Consider the following 24,414-nt stretch of genomic DNA (forward strand, 5'->3'; position numbering starts at 1 on the left):
GTCTTTTTTGCTTATATTTTGAGACAAAGAATATGAGATTTTTTTGCTTATATTTTAGGACGGAAGGAGTATATATATGGTCACTAAAACATTTCTCCAAAGGGAAATGATATTTGTACATCAATTTTGCAACAATTTTTTGACAATTTTCTCTCTCGTACTCACATTATATTTTTATTCTCGTTTTTGACCAATAGAAAGTGAGGAAATTGAAGTTGTCATGAAAGTTATCACCGATAATTGTTGATATATATCATTGCTCTTCTCCAAAACATAGTGCCCCACAAAGTTGCTACTTGTCTATGAGCCATAAAACCACTACATTTCGTTATGCAACATCGTTGAACGATGTTCCACTCAATTGTTAGAAGTTATAAGTGAACGAACACGAGAATAAAATTGCCCCAATGAGGATGAGAAGTTGTAATTGCTGGTACACCAAAAGCATTATCCCTCACATATGACTGAACATCTTCTACTTCAGCTACTCCTTTCAAATACTTGCACAGGTCACCATTTGGATCTACATAAATTAAAAAAAAAATTACATCTCTAAAATTAAATACATCAAATCTCTAAAAGAATTAAAATATAAGCATAAGTTCTAACCCAGTGCTTTGTCACCCTTGTCCTCTGGATTATATGACTTGGTTAATATTTGATTCAAAAACAGTGTTTTATATTAAAATAAAAAAATAAAAAAACATGTGCATTAACGGATTAAGGAAGGACCTGTATGGTCTGGCATCAATCATCAAGGTATTTGAAGCAGAATATGGACATCCTTTCTTGACATCATCCCACACTTCTTTTAGTTCCTTAAAAGGTTTATCGTTCCTTTTTAAGTGTCACTTTTGGAGAAAAAAATTTGTTCCTATTTAACTGTCACTTTCAAAGTTCAATGCAACATTGAATGTTGTTTTACCAATATTGTCCTGAGTTATTTATTGCGGAGAGAGAAATATATAAAATGATATATTAAATGAATAAGGTCATTATAGTAAAAGTATAACTTATTGCATCAAAATTAGTATCAATTGTTGATTGTCTTGGTTTGTGTAAAATGTCAAAATGTGACAATTAAAAAGGCACAGAGGTAGTATTCAAAAACATTTTTTTGCATGAAATGACATAATCGACTTCAAGTAAATGTTATGCAGCCAAACAAATAGCAGCTTGTTTTTCGAATCTCCCATAACACATTCTAAAGCACCATCAATGCTACGCCTGTATTTATAGTAATAAAAGGGATACAATATAAGGAAAAATATAATCGATCAAATTTATGTGTAAGTAATATTGATAGTAAATGTAAATTGGAGTAGGTTTAATGTCGAACAAATCAAATTTAAAATTAAAAGGAGGAAAATAGAAGAGTGTTACTAACTCGGATCTAGAAGACCAGAGGCCCACTTCAAATCTTTCTAAGCAGAATTTCATAAATTCTTCAGTAAATGGTCTCTTGTAACCTTTAACACAGTTCAGAAAATAATAATCAATGATAAGTATGCATTCAAAAATAAACACACAAAATTGCATTGGCTAAATTACTTTTTTGGTCCTCTAACTATTTAATTGGTATCGGATTGGTCCTCTAACTAAAAATTGATTTCTTTCGGTCCCTTAAGTTTCTTAATGTTACTACATTTAGTCCTTTCTGTTAAATTTATTTAAAAAAACGTTAGGTTTTATACAATTAGGGTTGGGAATAGGCCAGGCCAGGCCAGACTTTGATAGGCCTGAGCCTGGCTTACGAAAAAATTTGCAAGCCTGAGCCTGGCCTATGGCCTTTCATAGGCCTTTTTTTTTTGCCTGGCCTGGCCTATTTAAAAGTCTGGCCTGGCCTGAAAGCCTATTTGCAGGCCTACTTACTATTAAAGTCACTAAACATTCTATTTTATCTACTTTTAAATAGGCTTAATAGGTCTCAAAACTTATTTCAGTGTAAAACTTGTCTATCACTACTATAAGGCCTTAAAAGTCTATTTCACTATAAAGCTTTAAAGCCTATTTAAAAAGTCCACTATGAAGCCTAACATGCATAAACAGGCCAACCTATTAGGCTTCATAGGCTTTTTTGATAGCCTAAGTCTGGCCTATTTACTTAAATAGGCTTTTTAAAAAGCCTAAGCCTAGTCTTTTTAATAAACAGGCCAGGCCAGACCAGGCTTAAACAGGCCAGGCCATAGGCCCCTGTAGGCCAGCCTGGCCTATTTCCAACCCTATATACAATCATCATCTTCATTCAACTTCTTCATCATCTTCCTCATCCACCTTCATCAAAAAACAGCAAAACAAAAATCTGGAAAATAAAATAAAATTCTTCATACAACTTGAAATCACTACTCTATAAACACCTAATTTTTCTGCATTTTATTCCCCTTCTTCAACATCATCTTTATCACATCATTATCATCCACCCCATCATCATCTTCTTCTTCTTCGTTCAAACCCACAAACACATAAATTTCTGAAAAAAAATTATTCATCTTCTTCCATATTATTTCCTCCTATTTTTTATTTTATTTTTATTTTTGAACAGCCAATAAATTAAAACAAGCAACTCCATGAGAAAATGGAAATGTTGTCAAAAACAAAATCTCAGGCATAAAGCTAAGGAACAAACAATGCATAAGCTAAAAAACAACCTCCCTAAAGAAACCAAACTGTCTTTCAACAAGGAATCATAATCAAAAAAAGGTTAGCAATTGAGTATAGAATTCGTTTTATGTCATTCAAGCAAAGCAGATTTATCAGATTCAATTTTATCCCTTTTTGCTTTCCCCCCTTTCAGAACCCTAATTTTATGTTGGTAGTGCTCGATTTTGTTGTTGTGGTTAATGGGTTGTTGTGATTGTTTGTTGTATGGTTTTGTTGTTGTTGTTTGTTCATGATGCTGAGTTTTGGTCTTGATGTTGTTGATGGTGTTCTTCCTATTTTTCAGAAATTGATGAACCCTAACGTTTTTTAATTAATTTAACGGAAAAGATTAAATGTAGTAACGGTGAAAAACTTAAGGAATCGAAATAAATAAATTTTTAGTTAGATGACCAATCCGATATTAATTAAATAGTTAAAGGACAAAAAAAATAATTTAGCCAAATGCATTCAATGAAGAATATGAGAAATGTATTACGGAGAAAGTAACGATATTCGTGATCAGCAGTTCGAGACTTTGGAATTGCTTTCTTATCACTAATATGAGCTCTGTGGAGAAGAAATCCATTAATGTTCATAATGAGCAATTTCTTCTTAGGACTATGATTCAGTTTCTCAAGAGAAAGACCCAACTCTAGTTCTTCTGAACATTTGTGATCATCAAGGTCAACATGATTAGCTTCAGAGTCTTTGATTTTGATATTTCCGTCACTGCAACTCTTTTTCTTTGCGTCCATTCTTGATACACTTCACTGAATTATGATTACGGTGTAGTGCTTTACTTGCTTTAAATACACAAGTGGAAAATGTGGGAGATCGTGTATTATTAAAGAGAAATGATATTTGAACATCCATTTTATGACAACTTTTGTGACAACTTTCTCTTTCATACTCACATTACTTTTTACTTTATCTCTCTGTTGTTTTGGTTTTCGTGCATATACCAACTTTTCCTTTGTAAATTATGGTTGTCACAAAAATTGTCAACTAAATGGTTGTTCAAATAACACTCCTCATTACTAAAGATGACATTAATGTAAAAGATGAAAAGGTGAAATAAACAGATTCAATGTTCCCTTCAGTGACATTGGTAATCCTAAACGTCTTCCAATGGTATTAGAAATGTTAAATGTACTCCCTCCTCAGTTTATTTCACATTTACATGAAAAGGACAATTTCGGTAGTAAAATTCAATTTTGATTACATTTTGTGTTGTCATATATTTTTAGGATGTGACTAGATAAACATTTGATAACGGCAACTTAAGAATGTACTCCCTTCGTTCCTATATCTAAGCACCCATTGAGAAAAAAATTTGTCCCTAAATATAACCTCTCTTTCAATTTTTTAGATGCATTTATTACTTTTTTCTTAACATAACTCTAATTAATACTACTAATTTACCTTGGAATATGAAAAAGTCAAATTTGAATACACTACAAACAAGGACAATTTAGTGATATCCCCACACAAAATGAAAATATTAATTAAACTTTCACCTTTTCTTAATCTTTGTGAAATTTTCAATGAGAGCTTAGATTAAGGGACACAGGGAGTAGTAAAATTTAGGGTCTTGTTAACTTGTGTCCTTAGGGCACAAGTTAAGGAACTATAAAAGGAAATAAACAATAAATTTTGTATCAAAAGTATACAAAATTATAAATGATTAAACATTTGTGATGTTGAATACACAATTTTCAAAAAAACAATTATATCTTTAACTTCTTAACTTGTGCCCTAACTCTTATGGCACAAGTTAATATTTTCTTAAAACTTATTTGTAGTTTAATCATGTTCCAGACTTCTTATTTGCACAGTTGCTCCCATTTTTTAGGAAAAATTAATGAGTGCTTCCATGTTAAGATACAAGAAAATTAAGTTTGTGCTTTGAAAAAAATAATATCATAACTCTGGTATTATTGTTCACTTATGTTTTTTCAATAATAAAGGAAAAACTAATTAGCATAAGTTAATAAATTAAAAAGTTTTTTTTTTAAAAGTTGTGCGTTCAATGTCTTATAAGGTTATCTATTCAGATTTTATTTTAATTCTATTTTAAATTTTTTAACTTGTATCTTAGGTACAAGTTAGTATGATCCAAAATATGTTTTACTAAAAGAAATGCTACTTCTAGCGAATATATTGTCTCGAACAGATCACGAGAGCACAATTATGAGGGTAGCTGGACCCATCCAATTTTACTTCCACCCACAACTTCTGTGATTTGTGTACAGAACCAGATTTTGATTGGTTGAGAAGGATTTCGCGAGCGCTTCGTGAAGAATCCTCTCGCTATGAATAGTAGTCCTCTTTACTAAATAGTCCCTAAATAAAATTCGAAAACCACCGTGGATTGTACAATAAATTGCCAAAATAAAATTGAACTTAGTCCAAATAAGATAAGGAACAGTATAATCCAAACCATCGTTACATAGGTATGATCATAATACCAACAATGAAGAAAAAATTACAAAACTTCACACACACATATTGAAACAAGTGTCTTTTGTAAAATAAGTAAACATTTCTCCAAAACATAGTTCGTCACACACATATAACCACTGCATTTTGTTATGCAACATTATTGAACCATGTTTTACTCAATTGTTGGTAGTTATACGTGAACGAACACGAGAATAAAAGGCCCAATCAGGATGAGATGTTGTAATTGCTGGTTCACCAATAGCATTATCTTTCACATATGACTGAACATCTTCAGCTTCAGCTACTCCTTTCAAGTACTTGCATATGTCCCCATTTGGATCTATTCAAATTATAAATAAAAAAATTAAAAAATAAAATAAAATAAAAAAAATTACATCACTAAAATTAAATACACCAAATCTCTAGAAAAATAAAATATAAGAAGCATAAGTTCTAACCCAGTGCCTTGTCATCCTTGTCCTCAGGATCATATGACTTAGGAAAAATAATTGATGTATTGGGCTGCAATTTGAGGTGATTAAAGCTGTTAATATTTGATTCAAAAACAGTTTTTTATATTAATATAAAGAAAAACAAGTGAATTACCGGATTAAGGAAAGACTTGTATGGTTTGTCATCGATCAGCAACGTATTTGAAGCAGAATACGGTCCTCCTTTCTTGATAGTGTCCCACACTTTTTTCAGTTCTTTGAAAAAGAGAGGTTTCTTATTGTTCTCCAAGGATTTAAAACCAGAATCTCTACATTTATGTTGATCCTAAAATAAATATATGAAAACACAAACATTAGGCCTGAAAAAACGTAAAGTTAACATTTTAAAAAATAATTTAATGCATGAAACAACATAAACGACTTCAAGTAAATGTACCCAAACAAATAGTAGCTTGTTTTTCGAATCGCCAATAGCACATGCTAAAGCACCATCAACATTATGTCTGCATTTAGTGTAACAAAAGGGATACAGTGTAAGAAAAAATAATAAATCAAATTTAAAAAGTAAAAAAATAGAAGAGTGTTACTGACTCCATTGCAGAAGACCAAACCCCCACTTCAAATCTTTCTAAGCAGAATTTCATAAATTCTTCACTAAATGGCCTCTTGTAAACTGTAACACAATTCATAAAATAATCAATAATAGTAAATATGCATTCAAATACTTTATGAAGAATATGATAAAAATTGCTAAATTTATTTATGAGAAACGTATTACGGAGAAAGTAACGATATTTGTAATCAGCGGTCCGAGACTTTGGAATTGCTTTCTTGTCAGTGACACGAGCTCTATGGAGAAGAAATCCATTAAGGTTCATAATAAGCAATTTCTTCTTAGGTCCGAGATTCAGCTTCTCAAGAAAAAGGTCCAATTCTGGACTTTTGTGATCATCATGATCAGCTTCAGAGTCTTTGATTTTGATATTTCCATCACTGCAACTCTCTTTCTTTGCTTCCATTCTTGATACACTTTGCTAAATTATGGTAATGATGATGACAAAATGTGTAGTGTTTTACTTGCTTTATAACAAGTGGAAAAGGTGAAATAAACCGATTCAGTGTTCCCTTTAGTGACATTGGTATTTCTAAACGTACGTATAGAAGAATTAAATTCATTCAATTCAATTCAAAAATCCATGTGCAAGTATATGTTTTTGATCGTATAAATATCTCTATTTTTGTTTTTAATTCCTCTAAAAAATATCCTTGTAACTAAAAAAAAAATTCCTCTAAAAAATATCAATAATTTTGATTTCCGAAATGTTTTCGTCAAGGTTTTTAGTTATCGGTCTTTTAATTAAACTCATGTGTATCTTTTAAAAATTTAAATTATATGTGTCAAAATCTTCCTTCAAACAAGAAAAAAAGTGTTACTATCTCATGCTAATGTTTCGTTGCATCACACTCTCCGCGAAGGTAATCAATGTGCCGATTTTCTGGCCAAGCTAGGAGCTTTTTCGAATGATATTCTGTTAGCGCACCCGCATCCCCTGAAGATCTCCGTCCGTTGTTGAAGATAGATGCATTAGGAACTCTGTTCTTGATATCTTAGTTTTCCCCTTTGGGGTTTTTTTCTTCTGTTTTCTGCTTTGTTAGCAATGTAACAAAAAAAAACAAAAAAAAAAAAAAAAAAAAAAAACAAGAAAAAAAGGGTTGAAATCTAATTTAAAAAAGGTTTTGCTTGAAAATTTGAGAACGTATTTTGAAGCACTTGGATTGAAGATATAAGCGTATTAATTTTCATAACACTTATTAAAAAAAATTGCAAGTAATTTATATAAAAACTCTTCATTTATTATAAAGTAAACACATAATATTTATAATTTTAAGCAACTAAGTTAAGTTGTTTTTATCTATTTCCCTTCAACTTTACATATTTTTTTAGTTGGATCTTGCTAACGAGTGTCCTAACGATACTCCCTCCGTTTCAAAATACATGTCCAATTTTTGCAATGTGCACTATTCACTTGACTTACTTTGATCATACTTTTTAACTAATATATAAATACAAATATTAGCATGTAAGATGTTGTTTCATTTGTCTCGACAAATATTTTCAAAATATTAAATTTTTATAATTTTTTACTTTAGAAAATTAAAGATATTAACAGTCAAAATTATGCATTGGCATATGTGAAGTGATTGACTTGGACATGTATTTTGAAACGGAGGGAGTATTATTTAAGGATTTTCAATTAAGAAACTTTTCATTGAAAAAGTTCAATAATTCAATTTCCGATGCATTAAATGTACAAGTTTCCATAACAATTTATTATCTACAGTTATTAACAAATGTCCTAAGAGCACTCGCTAGCATTTCCCTTTTTAGTTTAAAGAACAAAAGTGATAAAAAGCGAGATTTAAAGTCAGAGCACATTCGCTAGACGAGCACTAGCGAATTCAAAGCAAAAAATTATATAGTTTAAGGTAAATTTCTAAAGCATATTCGTTAGGCTCACCATATGTCGCCTAACGAATTAAGACAGTTTTAGTAACTTGATAGATGAGTTGTCAATTCCGTCTATGTGAAGAAACCTCGAGTTGCAGGTGAGCTGAATTCACCCAACGAATGTTCACTCTTTTTTTTAGGAGGAACAAATGTTCACTCTTGCATACATTTAAAAGGGCAGCTCAGATAGTTCGTGAGAAAAGAACCAAATTTTGGAGGAACCGACATATTTTTTTTCTTAATATCGTGTTTTTTTTAAAGTATTTCATAAAAGCAAGTAGCCCACTCGATAATTCAACTTTCGCATAGACATAATTCAAATGCTACCAAACTAAAGCTTAAAACCTAGTACATGATAAGATAAAAAGGTTATAAAGCAACATGCAAGTGGCAAAAGTGGTGGTAAATTGAGAGAAGAAGAAAACCCCAAGAGAAAGGAAAGAATTCCAATTGGTTGAAGGGGGTTATATAAAAAGCAAATTTGGTTCTTTTGCAAATTATTTTGAGTTCAAAGACAAGAAAGAAAAAGAAAAAAAGTGATCTAGACAAAAGACATAAGTAGGTCTGGAAATGAGTCGAGTCGAATTTTCTTTCTTCTTATTTTATCGTAGTAATAACATTATATCTAACTAATCATCTCTAGTATTGAGATTATGTGTAGATACTATGAATTTGTTGTAAATATTTGATCAAGATGGTTATATATAAATTTTAGGTTTAATGATGTGTTTCGTCCTTGCAATTAGACGTCAATTAGACATGCAATCCGAAAATGAAATTTTGATTTAGAAAGTGTGAGACATAATTTTTTTATCTAAATGGTTTGAATTAAATCATGTGTATATACTTATGCCTAGACATGAAGTTATGTTTGCATTCCTATCATTGATATGGTCACATGTCATTGAATCAATCGGCTATTTTGTTCAATATCAAAAGTCAATAGATATAACGGATTTTGCGTTGTTAGATAGATATGTCAACGTATGATGAAGAATAGTTGAAAACATGATTGAATTAGAAGGAGTATATAATCAATCAAGTAAAAACTTTAGACGATTAGTTAAAGTTATGTAAGCAAACTAAGCCAAAACTATTAAGCTTCTCAAAGCATATGTGTGTGATTTATGCCAACTAAAGTTAGATAGAGCTGCAACTGCAGCACTGCCACGCTAACAGTTAGTTAGGCCATGCTAGCAGGTTGCTATGCCACACTGGTAGTTAGTTAAGCCACATACGCTTAACTCCATAAGTTAGTTTGACTGCTTCACTTGCTATCAATGAACAAATAGGTATCACTTGTGTAATTTATCATCATTCAATAAAATGAATCAAAGTTGCATAGCAACACAATTCTTACTTCCAAAGAATCTCTGCCTTGTTAGGCTTACTTTATCAGGAAAAATTAAAAAAATAAAAAGCTTGGGCAAATTCGAAGAAATCATGGATTGGAAAATACACTGCCAAACAAATAGTAGCTTTTTTTTGGGGAAATTGCTGAATCTAGCGAGAAACTATCATAGCAAAGACTTCGTGAATTGTTTTTTTTTTTTGTAGTTAAAACTACTCCAAGGTGTTTAAGTACCGAAAGACTTATGGCACATCATAAGAAATTTTGGTGAGATGCAAACAATTTTGGCAAAAAGTAAGTCAGGAAAATTGGATAAATGTTTTTAGCATTGGGCAATAAGCTTCTTTGTATAGGAATTTGAAAACCAAAAATTGTATCAAATATATGTTAGAATTGGTCTACTTTAAAAAGGATTCTAAAGTCTAAACTAAACTAAAGTCATGTCCAGCAACATTGTGTGCAAAAATATAAGGGCTCTACTGTGTGGAAAAATAAATGTTCTTCCAATGGCCATACAGTTCCTTTAAGATTATAGTTTATAGATCATAGTTAATTAGTTATCATATTCTAGATCTGCTTCATTTAAATGATTATGGTTCTTTTTTTTTATGGGTCTTAAAAGTGTAATTTAAAGCTCTCTTTATCAAAAAAATAAAGAATTAGGATCAACATCAACATTATCATTATATAAGTCATTTCACAACAACGAAAATTAAAACAAAACAAGATCAGCATTTCATCCATTATGCAACCCTGGAGGTTTTGCAAAATAAGTTGCTCAAACATAAATTTCAAAATAAATTTCTTTAGAACAAAAGTTATCACCCAATTCCAGCAACAAGCAAGGAAACCAAGCCACTGTCTTTCATTAATGTCCACTGATCAATGTTTTATTCAATACTGCGACGAAATCGCGAGTAAAAACCCCAATCAGGATGAGATGTTGTAATTGCTGGTACACCAAAAGCATTATCCTTCACATAAGACTGAACATCTTCAGCTTCAGCTAGCCCTTTCAAGTACTTGCAAAGGTCACCATTTGGATCTATACAAAAAAAAAAAAAATTATTAAAAAATTACATCTCTAAAATTAAATACATCAAATCTCGAAAAAAATCAAAATATAAGAAGCATAAGTTCTAACCCAATGCCTTGTCACACTTGTCCACTGGATCATACGGCTCGGTAAAAATTGATGTATTGGGCTGCAATTTGAGGTGATTAAAGCTGTTAATATTGATTTAAAAAACAATATTAGTAAAAACAAGTGAACTACCGGATTAAGCAAGGACTTGTATGGTTTGTCATCAATTAGCAAGGTATTGGAAGCAGAATACGGTCCTCCTTTCTTGACACTGTGCCACACTTCTTTCAGTTCCTTGAAAAAAAGGGGCTTCTGGTTGTTCTCCAAGGATTTAAAACCAGAATCTCTACATTTATCTTGATCCTAATATAAATGTATGAAACACATTAATTAACGAATAGAGTTATTAGGAAATGATTTTATGTATAAAACAGCATAAGCGAGTATACGAACCCAAACAAATAGTAGCTTGTTTTTCAATTCTCCGATGGCACAGGCTAAAGCATCATCAATATTATGCCTAATTATTAATTACAATAAAAAGGATACAGTTTAAGATCAAGTAATTAATCAAATTTAAAGAGGAAAAAAGGGAAGAAATGAAATAGAAGATCAGCGTTACTGACTCCATTGCAGAAGACCAGAGTCCCACTTCAAATCTTTCCAAGCAGAATTTAATAAATTCTTCGCTAAATGGCCTCTTAAAAACTGCACCAAATTTCCGACTAATTAATAGTCATTAATTAAAATTCATTCAAGTATTATATAAAGCATATAATAAAAAGAAATATAAAGTGTATGTTGAGTTGAGAAAATATTACGTAGAAAGTAAGGATATTTGTAATCAGCAGTTCGAGACTTTGGAATTGCTTTCTTATCACAAACATGAGCTCTATGGAGAAGAAATCCGTTAAGGTTCATAATTAGCAATTTCTTCTTAGGTCCGAGATTAAGTTTCTCAAGAGAAAGACCAAATTCTGGTTCTTCTGAACTTTTGTGATCATCATGATCAGCTTCAAGAGTCTTTGATTTTGATATTTCCATCACTGGAACTCTTCTTCTTTACGTCCATTATTGATACACTTTGCTGAATTATGATGACAAAATGGAGGATATATATATATATAGTACATTAACTAGTAATTAATTAAACCATGGGAAGATTAAAAGGTCAAAGATAAACCGATTCAATTTTGCTCTTAGTCACATTGGTAATCCTGAACGTTAATTGATTCTCATTCCTGTTGGTATTGGAATTAGAAATGTTAAATGCATGGATAGAAGAATTAAACTCATTCAATTCAAACGTGCATTTATGAGTTTCTCTACGACATTGAAGTAGCCATTTTACTAGTACTCCAAATTAGACATCCAAATTCAATTTACCACCATGGAGAAAGATAAAGAGATTGATGTGATAGAAGTAGGGTTGGGAATAGGTCAGGTCGGCCTACAGGGGTCTATGGCCCGGTCTGGTTTGGACTGTTTAGTAGATAGGTTTAGGCTTTTTAGAAAGTCTGTTTAGTTAAATAGGTCAAACTTAGGCTTCAAAAAAAGACTGTTAAGCCTAATAGGCCGGCCTATTAGGCCTATTATATTAAAATACTTATTTATTAAAAAAAAAAATTATATTAAAATAATTGCATATATTAAAAATATAAACATCTTTTTCTCTATCTATTAGTCCCTTAATAGGCTTTGTTGTTATAGGCTTTTATGTAGGCTTTAATCTAGTTGAAATTTACTTGTAGTAAAATAGACTTTTAAGTAGGCTTTAAGACATGTTTAACCTATTTAGTATGTCAAATGAACTATTTGATGACCTTAATGTGAAGTAGGCCTGTAAGTAGGCTTTCAGGCTAGTCCAGGCTTTTAAATAGGCCAGACCAGGCCTAGAAAAACGGCCTATGATAGGCCATAGGCCAGGCTCAGGCTTGTGATTTATTTCGTAGGCCAGGCTCAGGCCTATCAAAGTCTGGTATGGCCTGGCCTATTCCCATCCCTAGATAGAAGTAAGTTGGGTGTTGAAATGATGTAAGAAAATTAGGTGTTACTCATATATTCTCTCTTCCTTTCTAAATATTTGTCGCACTTCTTGCAATTCATATAATTTATTTTAATTATATTTTTTAAAAGGATGTTTAATTAAAAAAGTCGGATTACATGTCACACAAAAAAAACACTTTTAGGCTTACTAGATAGTTTTTTTAAGTAAATCTAAATAGTAATTTTTTTATTACTAAAATTGTTGATAAATAATAAACATACAAAAAAATAACACAGTATTTTAAGTATATTAACATATATAGATTTTGCATATTTACACGTATTATTATAAAATAGAATTGAAATACGATGTCATATAATATAAAAAAATTTAGAAGGTCGAAATTAAGCTTAATCTCATTAGTATATTAGTTTGTTAGCATGTTTAAAATAAATCTTTACTTTTTTTTCAAACAGTCTAGCTGCTAGAATTTCACGTTTGTGTTTGATCTGCTAAAAAATAAGAGACATGACAAGACAAATCCAGATCTATTGTGTATGATTGCGAAACCGTTTTAGAGACATGATAAACTCGGGGCAAAGGATATGACAAAAACTGAAATTTTTGTCTCTCATCAAACCATAACTTTTTCGCTCGAGTACAAATTGTCTAAAATACTAAAATAGTCTTTTGTCCACCAAACATCATATAAAACAAAAAATTGTTCAAGACCATAAAAGTTTATGATGTGTTGTGCAGACGTATGTTATGTTGTTCTATCTAATACTTATTTTTTAGCAGATCAAACACACTATTAAGGTATATAAACGGAGAACTATTAAAGTATATAAACGGTGAATTTGCGATTCAAACTTCATCCTGCATATTACGGTACATCATCTATACTAAATGAGTTATGCTCACGAGGATAATTTATTCCTTTACTTATTTAAAAATGTTAATATATATAAAATTAGGTGTTTACATAGGCTACAAGCTTGAGTCTTATAAAGTCTAAGTCAGGCTAACGCATTCTCACCCCTTTTGATAAGTGATAACCATGGATAATGCTTTTCAGCATGTAATTTTATCATTTTTTTTTGTTCGTACGCTTAAATTTTTGTGTGGTGCTTACATATAATTTATTTGAAATATAAAAGTAAACAAAACAAGTGTTAATTTTTATTTTTGTGTTGATAAATTAATTTTTATTTTTTAACTTATAAAAAATTGTCTACCGATTACTTGATATTTCTTTTTTCTTTTTATTCAATAGATTCATCTAATTTTAACTTAACCATTTTGAAAGAAAAAGGAACTTAATCAATTGTTGGTGAGGTCAAGATAGTTCATGGATACCACTTAAAAATGTGCTTATGTGACTAATGTGTATTGGTTGGGGTAAATTATCCACCATTCTTCCATAAGTATCCTAGTTGTCACCTTAAAATTATCTTTCAGAAGAAAAAAAACATTTGAAATTAATATTTCCTAAAACGCCAAGTTATTACCATTATTTATCAATAAAAAATGGTTCCAGATGGTTACGACTTACCAGAAAATCTTTCTTAAAGTCGAAAGATGTTGTGCCACCCTTCAAATAAATAAATATTTATTGTATGTAGAATTTTGTTGGATGTGTATTTAATATCTAATCATTTAATAACATGTCATTTTTATCCCTTTAAAAATAACACATGCTAGTGGGAAACAACTTCACCTTTCCATACTAAATTTAACCCTAAACATATAGTATATTCTTCTTGATGGTTACTACCATGATTAAGTTGGTGTATTACCGACGAATCAAAGATCTATGGTATCCTGGAACATAGTAAGAGAATTGTAATCCTATAAGGAGTTCTTTTTCACCATGGCAAAGTGCCTTTTTTCGGACAAGGCAATTGATGCAGGTTGTGAATACTATATTTGTTTTAAAATAATCTAAAAACAGTTAAAAAATAGAAACCAAAGGAGTACTTTTTCTCTCTCTTAACTAGTATCGGCCAATACTTTCAGTGATCTTCCATCCATCACCATTCACCACCACTGCTACTCATAGTCTAACTTTCTTACACATGCTCTTGAAAAAAAAAAATGGAGATTTTTATTTTATTATTTAAGAGTTTACGCTGAATTGATGCAGTATTTTCCTTTTAATTCCAAGTCATTGGTGATGAATGGTGTACTTTGTTCGTTCCTTCAACTTCTTTTGTATCTACCCAAGCCATATTTTCTTCACAAAATTTAAAGAATGATATTTTATTTGTAAATTGAACAATTCACATGCTTAGTAAAAAGATTAAAGCACCAATCAAATTTTGTCTTGATGAATTTCAATTTGATAATATTTGCAAGTGAGTCAATACGAATTTCCTTCTTAGCCTATATCAAGATAAAGAAAAAAAAAATCTTGGAAGATCCATTCAAGCTGTTACAACTAAAACTGGGAAAATAGGGAATTGTGTTGGGTAATAAACATTTGTTGAGGAATTGGATATAGGAGAAACCCCGTGAGTGTTTGTCAAGAAGAGGATGAGTATGCAAATTGCAATTGAAATCAGAAATGCTGCATAAAATTGAATATTGGCACACTTGCTGAGAAATATTGCCATTCAAGAGATGCTTGAGCAAGAACAATTGAAGAAAAGACACATCGTTAGTGGTAGTGGTGTTGAGCAATGACAAAAAATAATAGTTGAGAGAGAGAAGACTAGTTATTTAATGATTTTGGTGGGGTCGAAATTATTGGTTCACAATACCCATCAAAAAGTTAATCCTCTCACCAAGTCATATATCCGGACCATCCAAAAAAATAAGTATTAAATATATGGTTGTCCTTCAACTTTTCCATCATGGGAAATAACTCCTTTTTTGATACCAAACCCCACCCTATGTTTAGTACTCACTCCATTTTAAAACTAGTGTTGTTTTAGGCTTTGACACACAGATTAAGAAATGAACTGAAATAATCATTGGATATAACGCTTTTACTAAACTGCCCTTACTTTATAAGAAAAAGACAAAATTAAAGTTGCATTGAAAATTGTGTAAGAGAAAAGTTGGAGTATTTATTGAGGTAAAGTTGGAAGAGAAAACTTAAAGTTGTATTAGAAATGTAAAGTGACATTTATTTTAAAACAAATTTTTTTAGCTAAAGTGACATTCATTTTAAAACAGAGTGAGTATCTGAGACTTCTTTTTTTCTTTTTCGGTCAGGAGTATCTCAGGCTTCTAATGTGTGTGTTATTATTATTTATTTATTTTTGTAGTTTTGCTGTCTAGATCGACCACATTAAGCACAGCTCAATCATATATACTTATCTTCAAACATCTTGCTTCCTGTAGTATAATTAAAAGAGGAATGTTACGGGCATTCTCTTTTTTAACACTCTCTAACACTTACTATCTTATTTGATGAAATTAATATATGTCCTACTACTTTAAGTGGAACTCATTTTTAAAGTGTGAGACTTACATTGATTTAAACCAATAAAAAATTGAGTATTTGAAAGAGCGTTGAAAAGAGAGTGTTGTTAGCACTTCTCTAATTAAAATATTTTTTAAGGAGATAAGTGAGAGGACTCACATTCACACTAATACCTAGGTGAAGTTGGTATATATTAAGTCTTAAGAAGAGTTTCGGGTTGATGGAAAATGAATGTATTTATAGGAGTGTTTGATCTTCTAAAAGATAAATATTGGACAAAACGATAAAAATAAAAAAACAACATAAAGTATAATAATATATTGTAACAAAAAAAAGTGTAATAATATACGATAAACTTCTATGGTATCAAACAATTTTTTGTCTTATATGATTTTGGATAAACAAAAATGTTATTTTGTTATATTTGGGATAAGAGTTTTGTTGTGATTTAGTTAAGAACAAAAGTTTTGTCCAGTCCCTTGTATGTCCTCAGTTTGTTCATTCATTGAAACAATATTATAATCAAATACGGTATAACATGAGTTATCATGTCCAATCTCTTATTTTTAACCGATCAAACATACCTATTTATATATATATTTTAAAGTTTTTAGATGATTCATCAATCTAATGTCTAAAGTTTTTTATAAGATATATATTTGTATGATCATTCCTCTAAAAAAAAAATATTTGTGTGATTATTTAAACTCTAAAATAAAATATTTGTGTGATATTTAAAGTTTAATGTAATGTTCTATGGACCTTTTCATGGCCCAACATGTTATTTGTTTGACTTTATTTTATTTTATTTAATGATAAATCCGTTATAACTATTATTATTTTATCTCATTAAAAATATCACATTGATATTTTTCCTTGTTTTAAAATAATATCACTTTAAAATATTAATACAAAATTTATTATTATTTTTTATTAATACTTTTTTTTTTAAACCAAGAGTAATGCAAGGAGCATTTACCCAACATTCATTAAAAGGAAAACAAATTACAAGAAAAGAAAAAGGTAACTAGGTCTACACATTTTCAAGGCAAACCAAACCTAAAGTTAGGAAGGCCTAACCTATTCTTTTTTTTTTTTTTTTTTTAAAACTCGGTATCCGATCCAAGAATCGACTAATCTGGGGGACCAATCCCACCACCCACTTGCGGGGGCCACGTTTAAAGCCAGAGCAACCTCTGTATGGACTTAGCCCACTGAAATTGGCACCAGAGAGAATCGAACCTGAGACCTATTCTTAATATAATTTGAGTTGCACTACCAAACAAGTATATAATTTAAGTTGATAGTAACCGAAGATGAAGGGAACCGAACAAAAGCAGATAGAGTTAAGTCAATGTCAACCAAACTATATGCACAAGAGTTTCCTTCACTATACATGCGACTAATTACAAAGTTCATATCCTTAAATAACTCTAAACAATTGCACCATATTTAATGAAAATGTTTCAGTAAATAATATTGATTTTGCCATTAAAATCAACTAATCATTTCACACAACTCATACATTTAATCCGAGAGAAAGAGAGTATTATTATATGTGAGCAAGGGTCATGCCCGGTCTTAGGGGAGAGCAAGGTGCTCAACCAAGCCGGGCCTCCAAAAGTTATGAGCCTAAGTCTAATACCCACCCTCTTTTTAAATAAAAAAAAATATGTTACTTCTTTTTCTTTCTTCGGTACATGTTTGAGTTTTTTTCTTGACTCTGGTTCTCATTTTTTGGACATAAATCTGATGCTTTCAAACCACCTCCAATTTGTACAATCACTTAATCAGTCAATTAGAAAAGCTGTTTCATTGAAAGAATCACAACAATCATTTCTTTTTCGCATAAACACTCGTATTCTCCTTTTTCACTACGGAGGAGTGACAGATCCAAACGATATCGTTAGATAAATTTCACCTCTTTTTCACTTAATTTTTTTTATTTTGTTTCATGTTTAGAAGTTTTTCTGATTCTGATTTTTTTAATGAAGCTTAGTTACACAAATAAAAGTTGTGTTTTATTTTACTTGGACCTATTTCAAAAAGAGAGTGGAGCCTCCCTTTCGTAGGAACGGCCCTCACAAGAATGTAAATATACTAGTATCTTGCACGGGCAAACAATCATTTTTCGTGACTTTAACATATTATTACTCTAAACATACCACCTAAATACAAAAGAATAATGTGTGGTTAGAGAAAACGGATTATGTTGTCATCATAAAATTCAATATGTCATTGATTAAAATTTACTTCGATGCTATTAAAAACAATTACATATCCTTGACAAATAACAATGGATACTCGTTCTGCACTCTAAATAACAAAAAGAACTATAATATAATACAATATATTGAATAAATATAATATATTGAATAGCAGAAGAACTATACTTTAGATTATAAAAGCCGGTTCTATGAATGGATATTCGATTTGTTGAAGTTCTTGAGATAATCAAAATAAGTAGTTTCAGGTGAGCTGTCTATTACATTAACATCGAGGGTCCATGAACTGAATTGAAAACTTGTTATTCAAGAACTTTGAAGTTTGAATGTAGAAGTATAAAAAGGACCTATTTGGTGTTACGGCTGTTGCTTTGATCAGATGTTATGGAATTTTCGATGTGGTTGAACTGTCATCTTGTGCTTGCCACTACAGTTCAACAATGGAAATTTGGCATAAATAGAGGAAAATGCTTCAAACTTGACAATGATTGGATTACCAACTAGGAAATATTAATGATTGAATTGCAGCTGGCACTTTACAAAGTTTTTCTTTATAGGTTACTTGCTTACGACATTTCACATTTGTCTTTTGTACTGTTTATTTATAAATAAAATTTCATGAAAATTGCTCTTCTCCCATTTGTTTTTGTTTATTCCTGTACTACGTGGGTTAACCTATGCTGAAAAATATACTTGCGTGAGTTAACTTACGTTGAAAATATACATGCGTGAGTTAACTTACGCTTGATTATTTGACGGGAATGAGAAAAAACAGATGAGAGAAGAGCAATTACCAAATCTTATGACACAGACCAAAGGTTATCCAATGAGTTACTTCCATGACACAAAAACATACTTGTGGGAGAAGTATCATCTTAAGGGAATCTCAACATTGGTGGTTAAATCACAATGAATTGAATCACTTGTGGGAGAAGTAACCTTATGGTCAATCAATTTCCTATCATGAGTGTGAGCTAAAATAAAATACGATATAAACTATGTTGTTTTGTAGACGGGCTGCTTCTAGTGAAAAAGTGATTAGCGAAAACATCACAACTTTCTTATAAGTTTTTGTGTGTAATTGACTGAAGCATGACATTATCCTTTTATTCAATCATATCCATGACTTATGTTAAATATCATCGATCGAATGATGGGAGTGAGTCCGGGATAAATTTGTCAATTATATTTCGCTTGAAATAGCACTACCCATATCCTAATTTTTTTTATATATCACGAAAATACGGCATGAACAAGTAACAACTCCTTAAATAAATAATAGGGATGACCGTATTGATATAAAGAAACAAAGCGTTAATTAACGTAAGAGATGATAACTTTAAAAAAAAAAAAATCTTGATAGGAGGAGGTTGGTGTAAATTATAAAATAAATGTAAATTTGAACTTGATTGAAGAGATGAAAGTAGTATTAATAATATGAGTAGTGATATTTGAACAATTCTTTTGGTACAACTTTTAGGACAACCTTGTTGTGTTCTCTTCTTATTGGTCAAAAACAATAGAGAGAGAAAAAGGAAGAGAGAGAATAAGAAGATAATGTGAGTATGAGAGAGAAGGTTGTACAAAAGTTGTACAAAAATGGTTGTACAAATATCATTACTCTAATAATATATTTCTTAAAGTCACTTCACATAAGGAGAAAATGCTGTCTCAACCTTTAGTTGGGTTTTAGTCCTCGTCGCAGAACCATAGCTACAAGGAGATTAGTTGAGGGAAATTACATGCCATTTTAAAGAGACTGAAAAGAAAAAAACATGAACAATCAGCTTAGCTGTTTGCAAGTCCTTTCATTGTTCTTATGTTAAGACTTTCTTTGACAATGCCAAATTTCAAGTTCTTATGTTAAGACTTTCTTTGACAATGCCAAATTTCAAGTCTACAGCAAATAACTTATAAATACTTACAATCGGTTGGGTCATCAGGAAAGCTCGGGAGATCGTCCACATCGAGGTTAGAACAACCACACTTGTGAGAGAAACACCACACTCTTACCAAAAATCCAAAAATCTTAAGCCAATGGGTTTATGGGTCCTCTCAGTTATAAGGTATTCAACCTTTACTCTTTTATCCGATGTGGGACATATAACTCACACTTACACACAACAACATAATCAAAATAGACTAGTTTAATTTGATAACAATTTTTTTCCGAAAAGATTAAAGTTTCTTGTTAACTTATAACGATTTTTCTATAAGCCGCTGCAAGTTGCGTTTTAGCTAATAATTTACGGAGCTCGTGTCAATTAGTTTATTAATTATCCACTAATTTTTTTACAAGAATTATCCACTACTTTATATTTTTATATTGGATCTATCTCATATTTACAAAACCAGTGGGAGGACTGGGAGTGGTTATGGTGCATAAGGAAATCCTTATGCACCGTGCATAAATCCCAACATAATTGCTTCCTACACCCTCAAAGTGAACCAAAACCATTTTTGTTCAAAATAAAAATCTGATGGTTGTGATGTGTTTATGCACGGTGCATAAGGAAATAACTTATGCACCATAACTTTTGCCGGGAGGACTTTCTTTTTCGAATTCACCCCCTTTTTTTTTGAGGGAATTCACCCCCTTTTTATCAAGCTAAGTATTACTATATTTTTATATTTGATTTAACAGTTTAAATGTTTTTTTAGTCCTTAAGTATTTAATTGGTATCGCTTTGGTCCCTTAATTAAAAAAAAGATTGTTTGTGTATTTAAGTTTTTTTTTAGTCTCGTTTTGGTCCATTCTGTTAGGTTTTCGTTAGGTTTAATAAAAAAACTTTAAGTGTGAACACGTGTCACATTGTCATTGGCTCTGAGAATTTTATTTTTTTCTATAAAAAAAATATTTTTCAGTTTTTCTTTTATAAAACAAAATATTTTTAATATTGAAATATAATATATTTTTGTTTGTAAAAAAAATCCCAGAACCAATGACAAGGTGACACGTGTCACTTTGTCATTGGCTTTGGGATTTTTTAAAATATATATATTTTCTAAAAAAATATTTTCTTTTTAATTTTTTTTTTGTAAAAAAAAAAAAAAACTCAGAGCCAATGACAAGGTGACATGTGTCATGGAGTTAATTTTTTTTTTAAACCCTAACGGAAACCTAACATAAGGGACCAAAATTAGACTAAAAAAAAACTTAAAGTACTCAAACAATCTTTTTTTTAGTTAAGGAACCAAAACGATACCAACTAAATACTTAAGGAACCAAAATAGCATTTAAGCCTTGATTTAACACATCCTTACTAAATTAGTGGGGCAACTTGGTTTTTTTTTTTATAAAGTCACTCACGTCCAACACTATTGGATTTGAAGTGATAATATAAATGATGGGTGCTCCAAATCAATAAACTTTAATTAAGTTTTTTTAGTGAGTTTAACATTCTTATTATAAACCAACTTATAAGATGAAATATATCACTCTTTGGAAACTCATTTAAGACTCAATATGTAATCGATGTACCACTTAATTTTTCTAACAAAGCATAACTTAATGTCTAGAAAAAAAAGTAATACATGTATAGTCAATGCTGCGAAGACGAAGACATGTGGCCAACCTTAATATTCAAGTCTAAGAAGAGTGCAGAAGATGCAATGTCTAGTCGAAGAACGGCAAATCCCACTCCTTTCGCTTTCATATGCACATTGTAGTAGGGATTAGGAAATTTCTGCCACCATTGATACCGGTCTTTATCGAGACAAAGTCTTAAGTGATCACAAGCATTTTAACATATAATTAGAAGACACGCACCCAAAAAATACATATATTTTTTTTTATAACTATAAGAAAAATACACATTCTTTGTTATTTTCTCTTTCAAACTATATTCAAGTGTATTTAAATAGAGTAGTCAAATATTTACGACTAACCATTTTTCCTCTTGTCTATTGTTTTTTTTTTTTTAAAGGAATCCTCTTGTCTATTGTTCATTAGTGTATGTTTAAATAAAATTTATTTGGGTTGTGCTCATATAAAACTTGCTCATGTTCCACACTATTTGTTAGGAACAATTAAGCAGGCAATCCCTTATGTTTGACTTTTCCTTAAATTGACCCTTTAAAAAAATCTTCTGTTAAATAAATGCACATGTGACATTTTAATGTATTATTAAAGGGATTTAAAATTTAGATGATTCGCATAAATATGTAAGATTTGTCTTCTTGCTTTCCCTACTTTAAATTTAAATTTTAAAATCTAAAAACTGTAGAACAAGATAACATAATTTTTCGCAACAATATCTTAATTCAAGAGCACTGATTCAAGTTACAAACTCAAAATCATGGGTCGATTATCTCTAGTGCTAGTCGTGATACACATGTGCATCTCAATGTCGTTGCGGAACACAAATTATAACTCGCACAATCATAAAATATAACAAAAAGAGTGACAATAGAAGACCTGTATAACTTAATGATAAACAATGCAAAGATAATATAATATAAAGGGAACTTCTATGGTACACCCGCAAATTAAGGTGTACCGGTACTCTCGCTTACATTTTTATAAATTAACTATCATTTTTTATGAAAGAAATAGGTGTTTGTTGACATATATATTTTAGAAAATATTATTTTATAAGAAAAAACATCATTTTATTTTTTAGAAAAATCATACTTAATTTTTCTACATTTTATTGTAAAAAATAATCAAAATTCTCTATTATGAGTAATAGGAATTCAGAAAAATCAAATTTTATTGTGTTGACGTTTTTGGTAAATAAGATTTAGTTATTATAATTATAGGTGATAGAAAATATTTTTTCCTACAAAAAATAACTTATTTAACTATTAATTTAAGGATTTGGTGTACCAATACACTCAAATTGTTGGATGTACCATATAATTTGCCTAATATAAATCAATTAGGAAGAATAAACTAAAAGACCGATCCAAAAAACCTTTTTTTTTGACAAAAAAAACAAAAAAGACCAAACTTAAAAGACCTGTATATAGTTTTACTACCCTATTTGTTGGTCATGGTTTTTTTTTTTTAGGCATAGTATTGTATAGTAGGTGCCCAAATAGTCAAAAAAATACTTGCTGTTTTTTTTTTTTTTTTTTTAAGTCAAGTTTAAGCTAGAGCTCATATAATTTAATTATAGAGAAGTGGAGTGTCCGGGGTTCGAACCCTGACCCCTGCATATAAAATGCAATATCTCTATCAACTGAGCTAAGCTCGTGGGGATGCATGCTGATTTTTTTAATTAGAACAATTCCATTATCTTTATTAAAAGAGCTACAAAAACACTTAATCGATCATTAGTTTCATTGAAGATAAGATGCGACTAAAAAAGAATTAATTGACAATAGATTAAAGAAACAGGAATCTCTAAGTCTGAAATCTGAAAACGAAAGTTCAAGAGTAAAGTCACTTAGTCTATACCTTCAACAACACAGTTGTTGTTTGGTCTTAATTTGTTTAGCTTTTTTTATAATTTAGCTAAGAAATTAAACGAATTAAAATGTGTAAGGCGTAAGCATGTGTTTTGTATTATACACTGCCAAAACAATTGCCGACTTTTTGTTTAGTTTTCTTAACGATACAATTATAGTTTAATGGGGTGATGCCACAATTTAAGTTGAAAAAATCTTCTAGTTCAAAAATACGACAGCTTCATAAAAAATAATTACAAAAAAATTACTGCATGTATCTCACTAATTAAAGAGATTAGTGGAAGTTTAAACCAGCTAAATGTTCATAAAGGTTAGATTATGCTCTATTAGATCAACTCCTTTGAGTATTTGTTTACTTGTTAAAGAAATAGAATGAACTAATAAAGTGATGGTGTACAAGGATAGTCAAGAAGGTGGGAGATTAGAAAGTTATGATTAGTATTTAGGCTGATTAATTACCTCCCGTCCTGCGTATTCAATACAAAAGGTTCATTGTATAAGCTTACGATTTGCTCACGACCATTTAACAACAAAAATCCACACAACGGAAATACACAGATGTTATAACGATTATGGGTTCATGTTAAATCATTTAATCCTCTAAATGAAGAAATTTGAAACTAATTCAAACCACTATCAATTAGATAATTGAGCAAGCTTCACTTTTCCTTGACACATTTTTATATTCCATATTGAAAGCAATGCTATTAGAATACACATATTTAAACAAATGGAACATATAAGTTGTTCGTCGTATTTATATGGTGAACATTACCTCTCTTTTTTTTGTCATTTGAAAGAGTCGTACGAGATGTTTTTTTTTTTTTTTAAAAAAAAAGTCATATATGTCAAAGTTCTTTTATAAAGATGAGTATTTTTAAT

General features: G+C 30.4%; 2 protein-coding genes and 1 pseudogene across 2 annotated transcripts; all 3 read right to left on the bottom strand.

Moving 5' to 3' along the window:
* Positions 1-371: 371 nt before the first annotated feature.
* On the bottom strand, positions 372-3,395 carry LOC25499382 (uncharacterized). Its single transcript, XM_024770531.1, has 6 exons — positions 3,137-3,395; positions 1,388-1,469; positions 1,137-1,227; positions 703-845; positions 610-659; positions 372-523 (listed from the first exon to the last, which is right to left on the bottom strand). The coding sequence occupies exons 1-6, from the start codon at positions 3,393-3,395 to the stop codon at positions 372-374; spliced, it is 777 nt and encodes a 258-aa protein (XP_024626299.1).
* Positions 3,396-5,023: 1,628 nt separating this feature from the next.
* On the bottom strand, positions 5,024-6,633 carry LOC25499383 (uncharacterized). The gene is made up of 6 exons (XM_013594629.3): positions 6,313-6,633; positions 6,126-6,207; positions 5,971-6,037; positions 5,689-5,859; positions 5,541-5,604; positions 5,024-5,422 (listed from the first exon to the last, which is right to left on the bottom strand). The coding sequence occupies exons 1-6, from the start codon at positions 6,551-6,553 to the stop codon at positions 5,259-5,261; spliced, it is 789 nt and encodes a 262-aa protein (XP_013450083.1). The 5' UTR covers positions 6,554-6,633; the 3' UTR covers positions 5,024-5,258.
* A 3,438-nt stretch (positions 6,634-10,071) lies between these two features.
* On the bottom strand, positions 10,072-11,565 carry LOC25499384 (uncharacterized; annotated as a pseudogene).
* Between the last annotated feature and the right edge of the window lie 12,849 nt (positions 11,566-24,414).

Source organism: Medicago truncatula, chromosome 7 (assembly GCF_003473485.1).
Source record: "Medicago truncatula cultivar Jemalong A17 chromosome 7, MtrunA17r5.0-ANR, whole genome shotgun sequence".
Lineage (NCBI taxonomy): Eukaryota > Viridiplantae > Streptophyta > Magnoliopsida > Fabales > Fabaceae > Medicago > Medicago truncatula.

Coding starts and splice junctions, on each gene's coding strand:
- LOC25499382 (XM_024770531.1), bottom strand. CDS start 3,395: ATGGACGCAAAGAAAAAGAGTTGCAGTGACGGAAATATCAAAATCAAA. Junction 1,228..1,387: donor CTCTGGTCTTCTAGATCCGA/GTTAGTAACACT, acceptor CTATAAATACAG/GCGTAGCATTGATGGTGCTT. Junction 524..609: donor CAAGGGTGACAAAGCACTGG/GTTAGAACTTAT, acceptor TAATTTATGTAG/ATCCAAATGGTGACCTGTGC.
- LOC25499383 (XM_013594629.3), bottom strand. CDS start 6,553: ATGGAAGCAAAGAAAGAGAGTTGCAGTGATGGAAATATCAAAATCAAA. Junction 5,860..5,970: donor ACAAGCTACTATTTGTTTGG/GTACATTTACTT, acceptor TATTTATTTTAG/GATCAACATAAATGTAGAGA. Junction 5,423..5,540: donor CAAGGATGACAAGGCACTGG/GTTAGAACTTAT, acceptor TAATTTGAATAG/ATCCAAATGGGGACATATGC.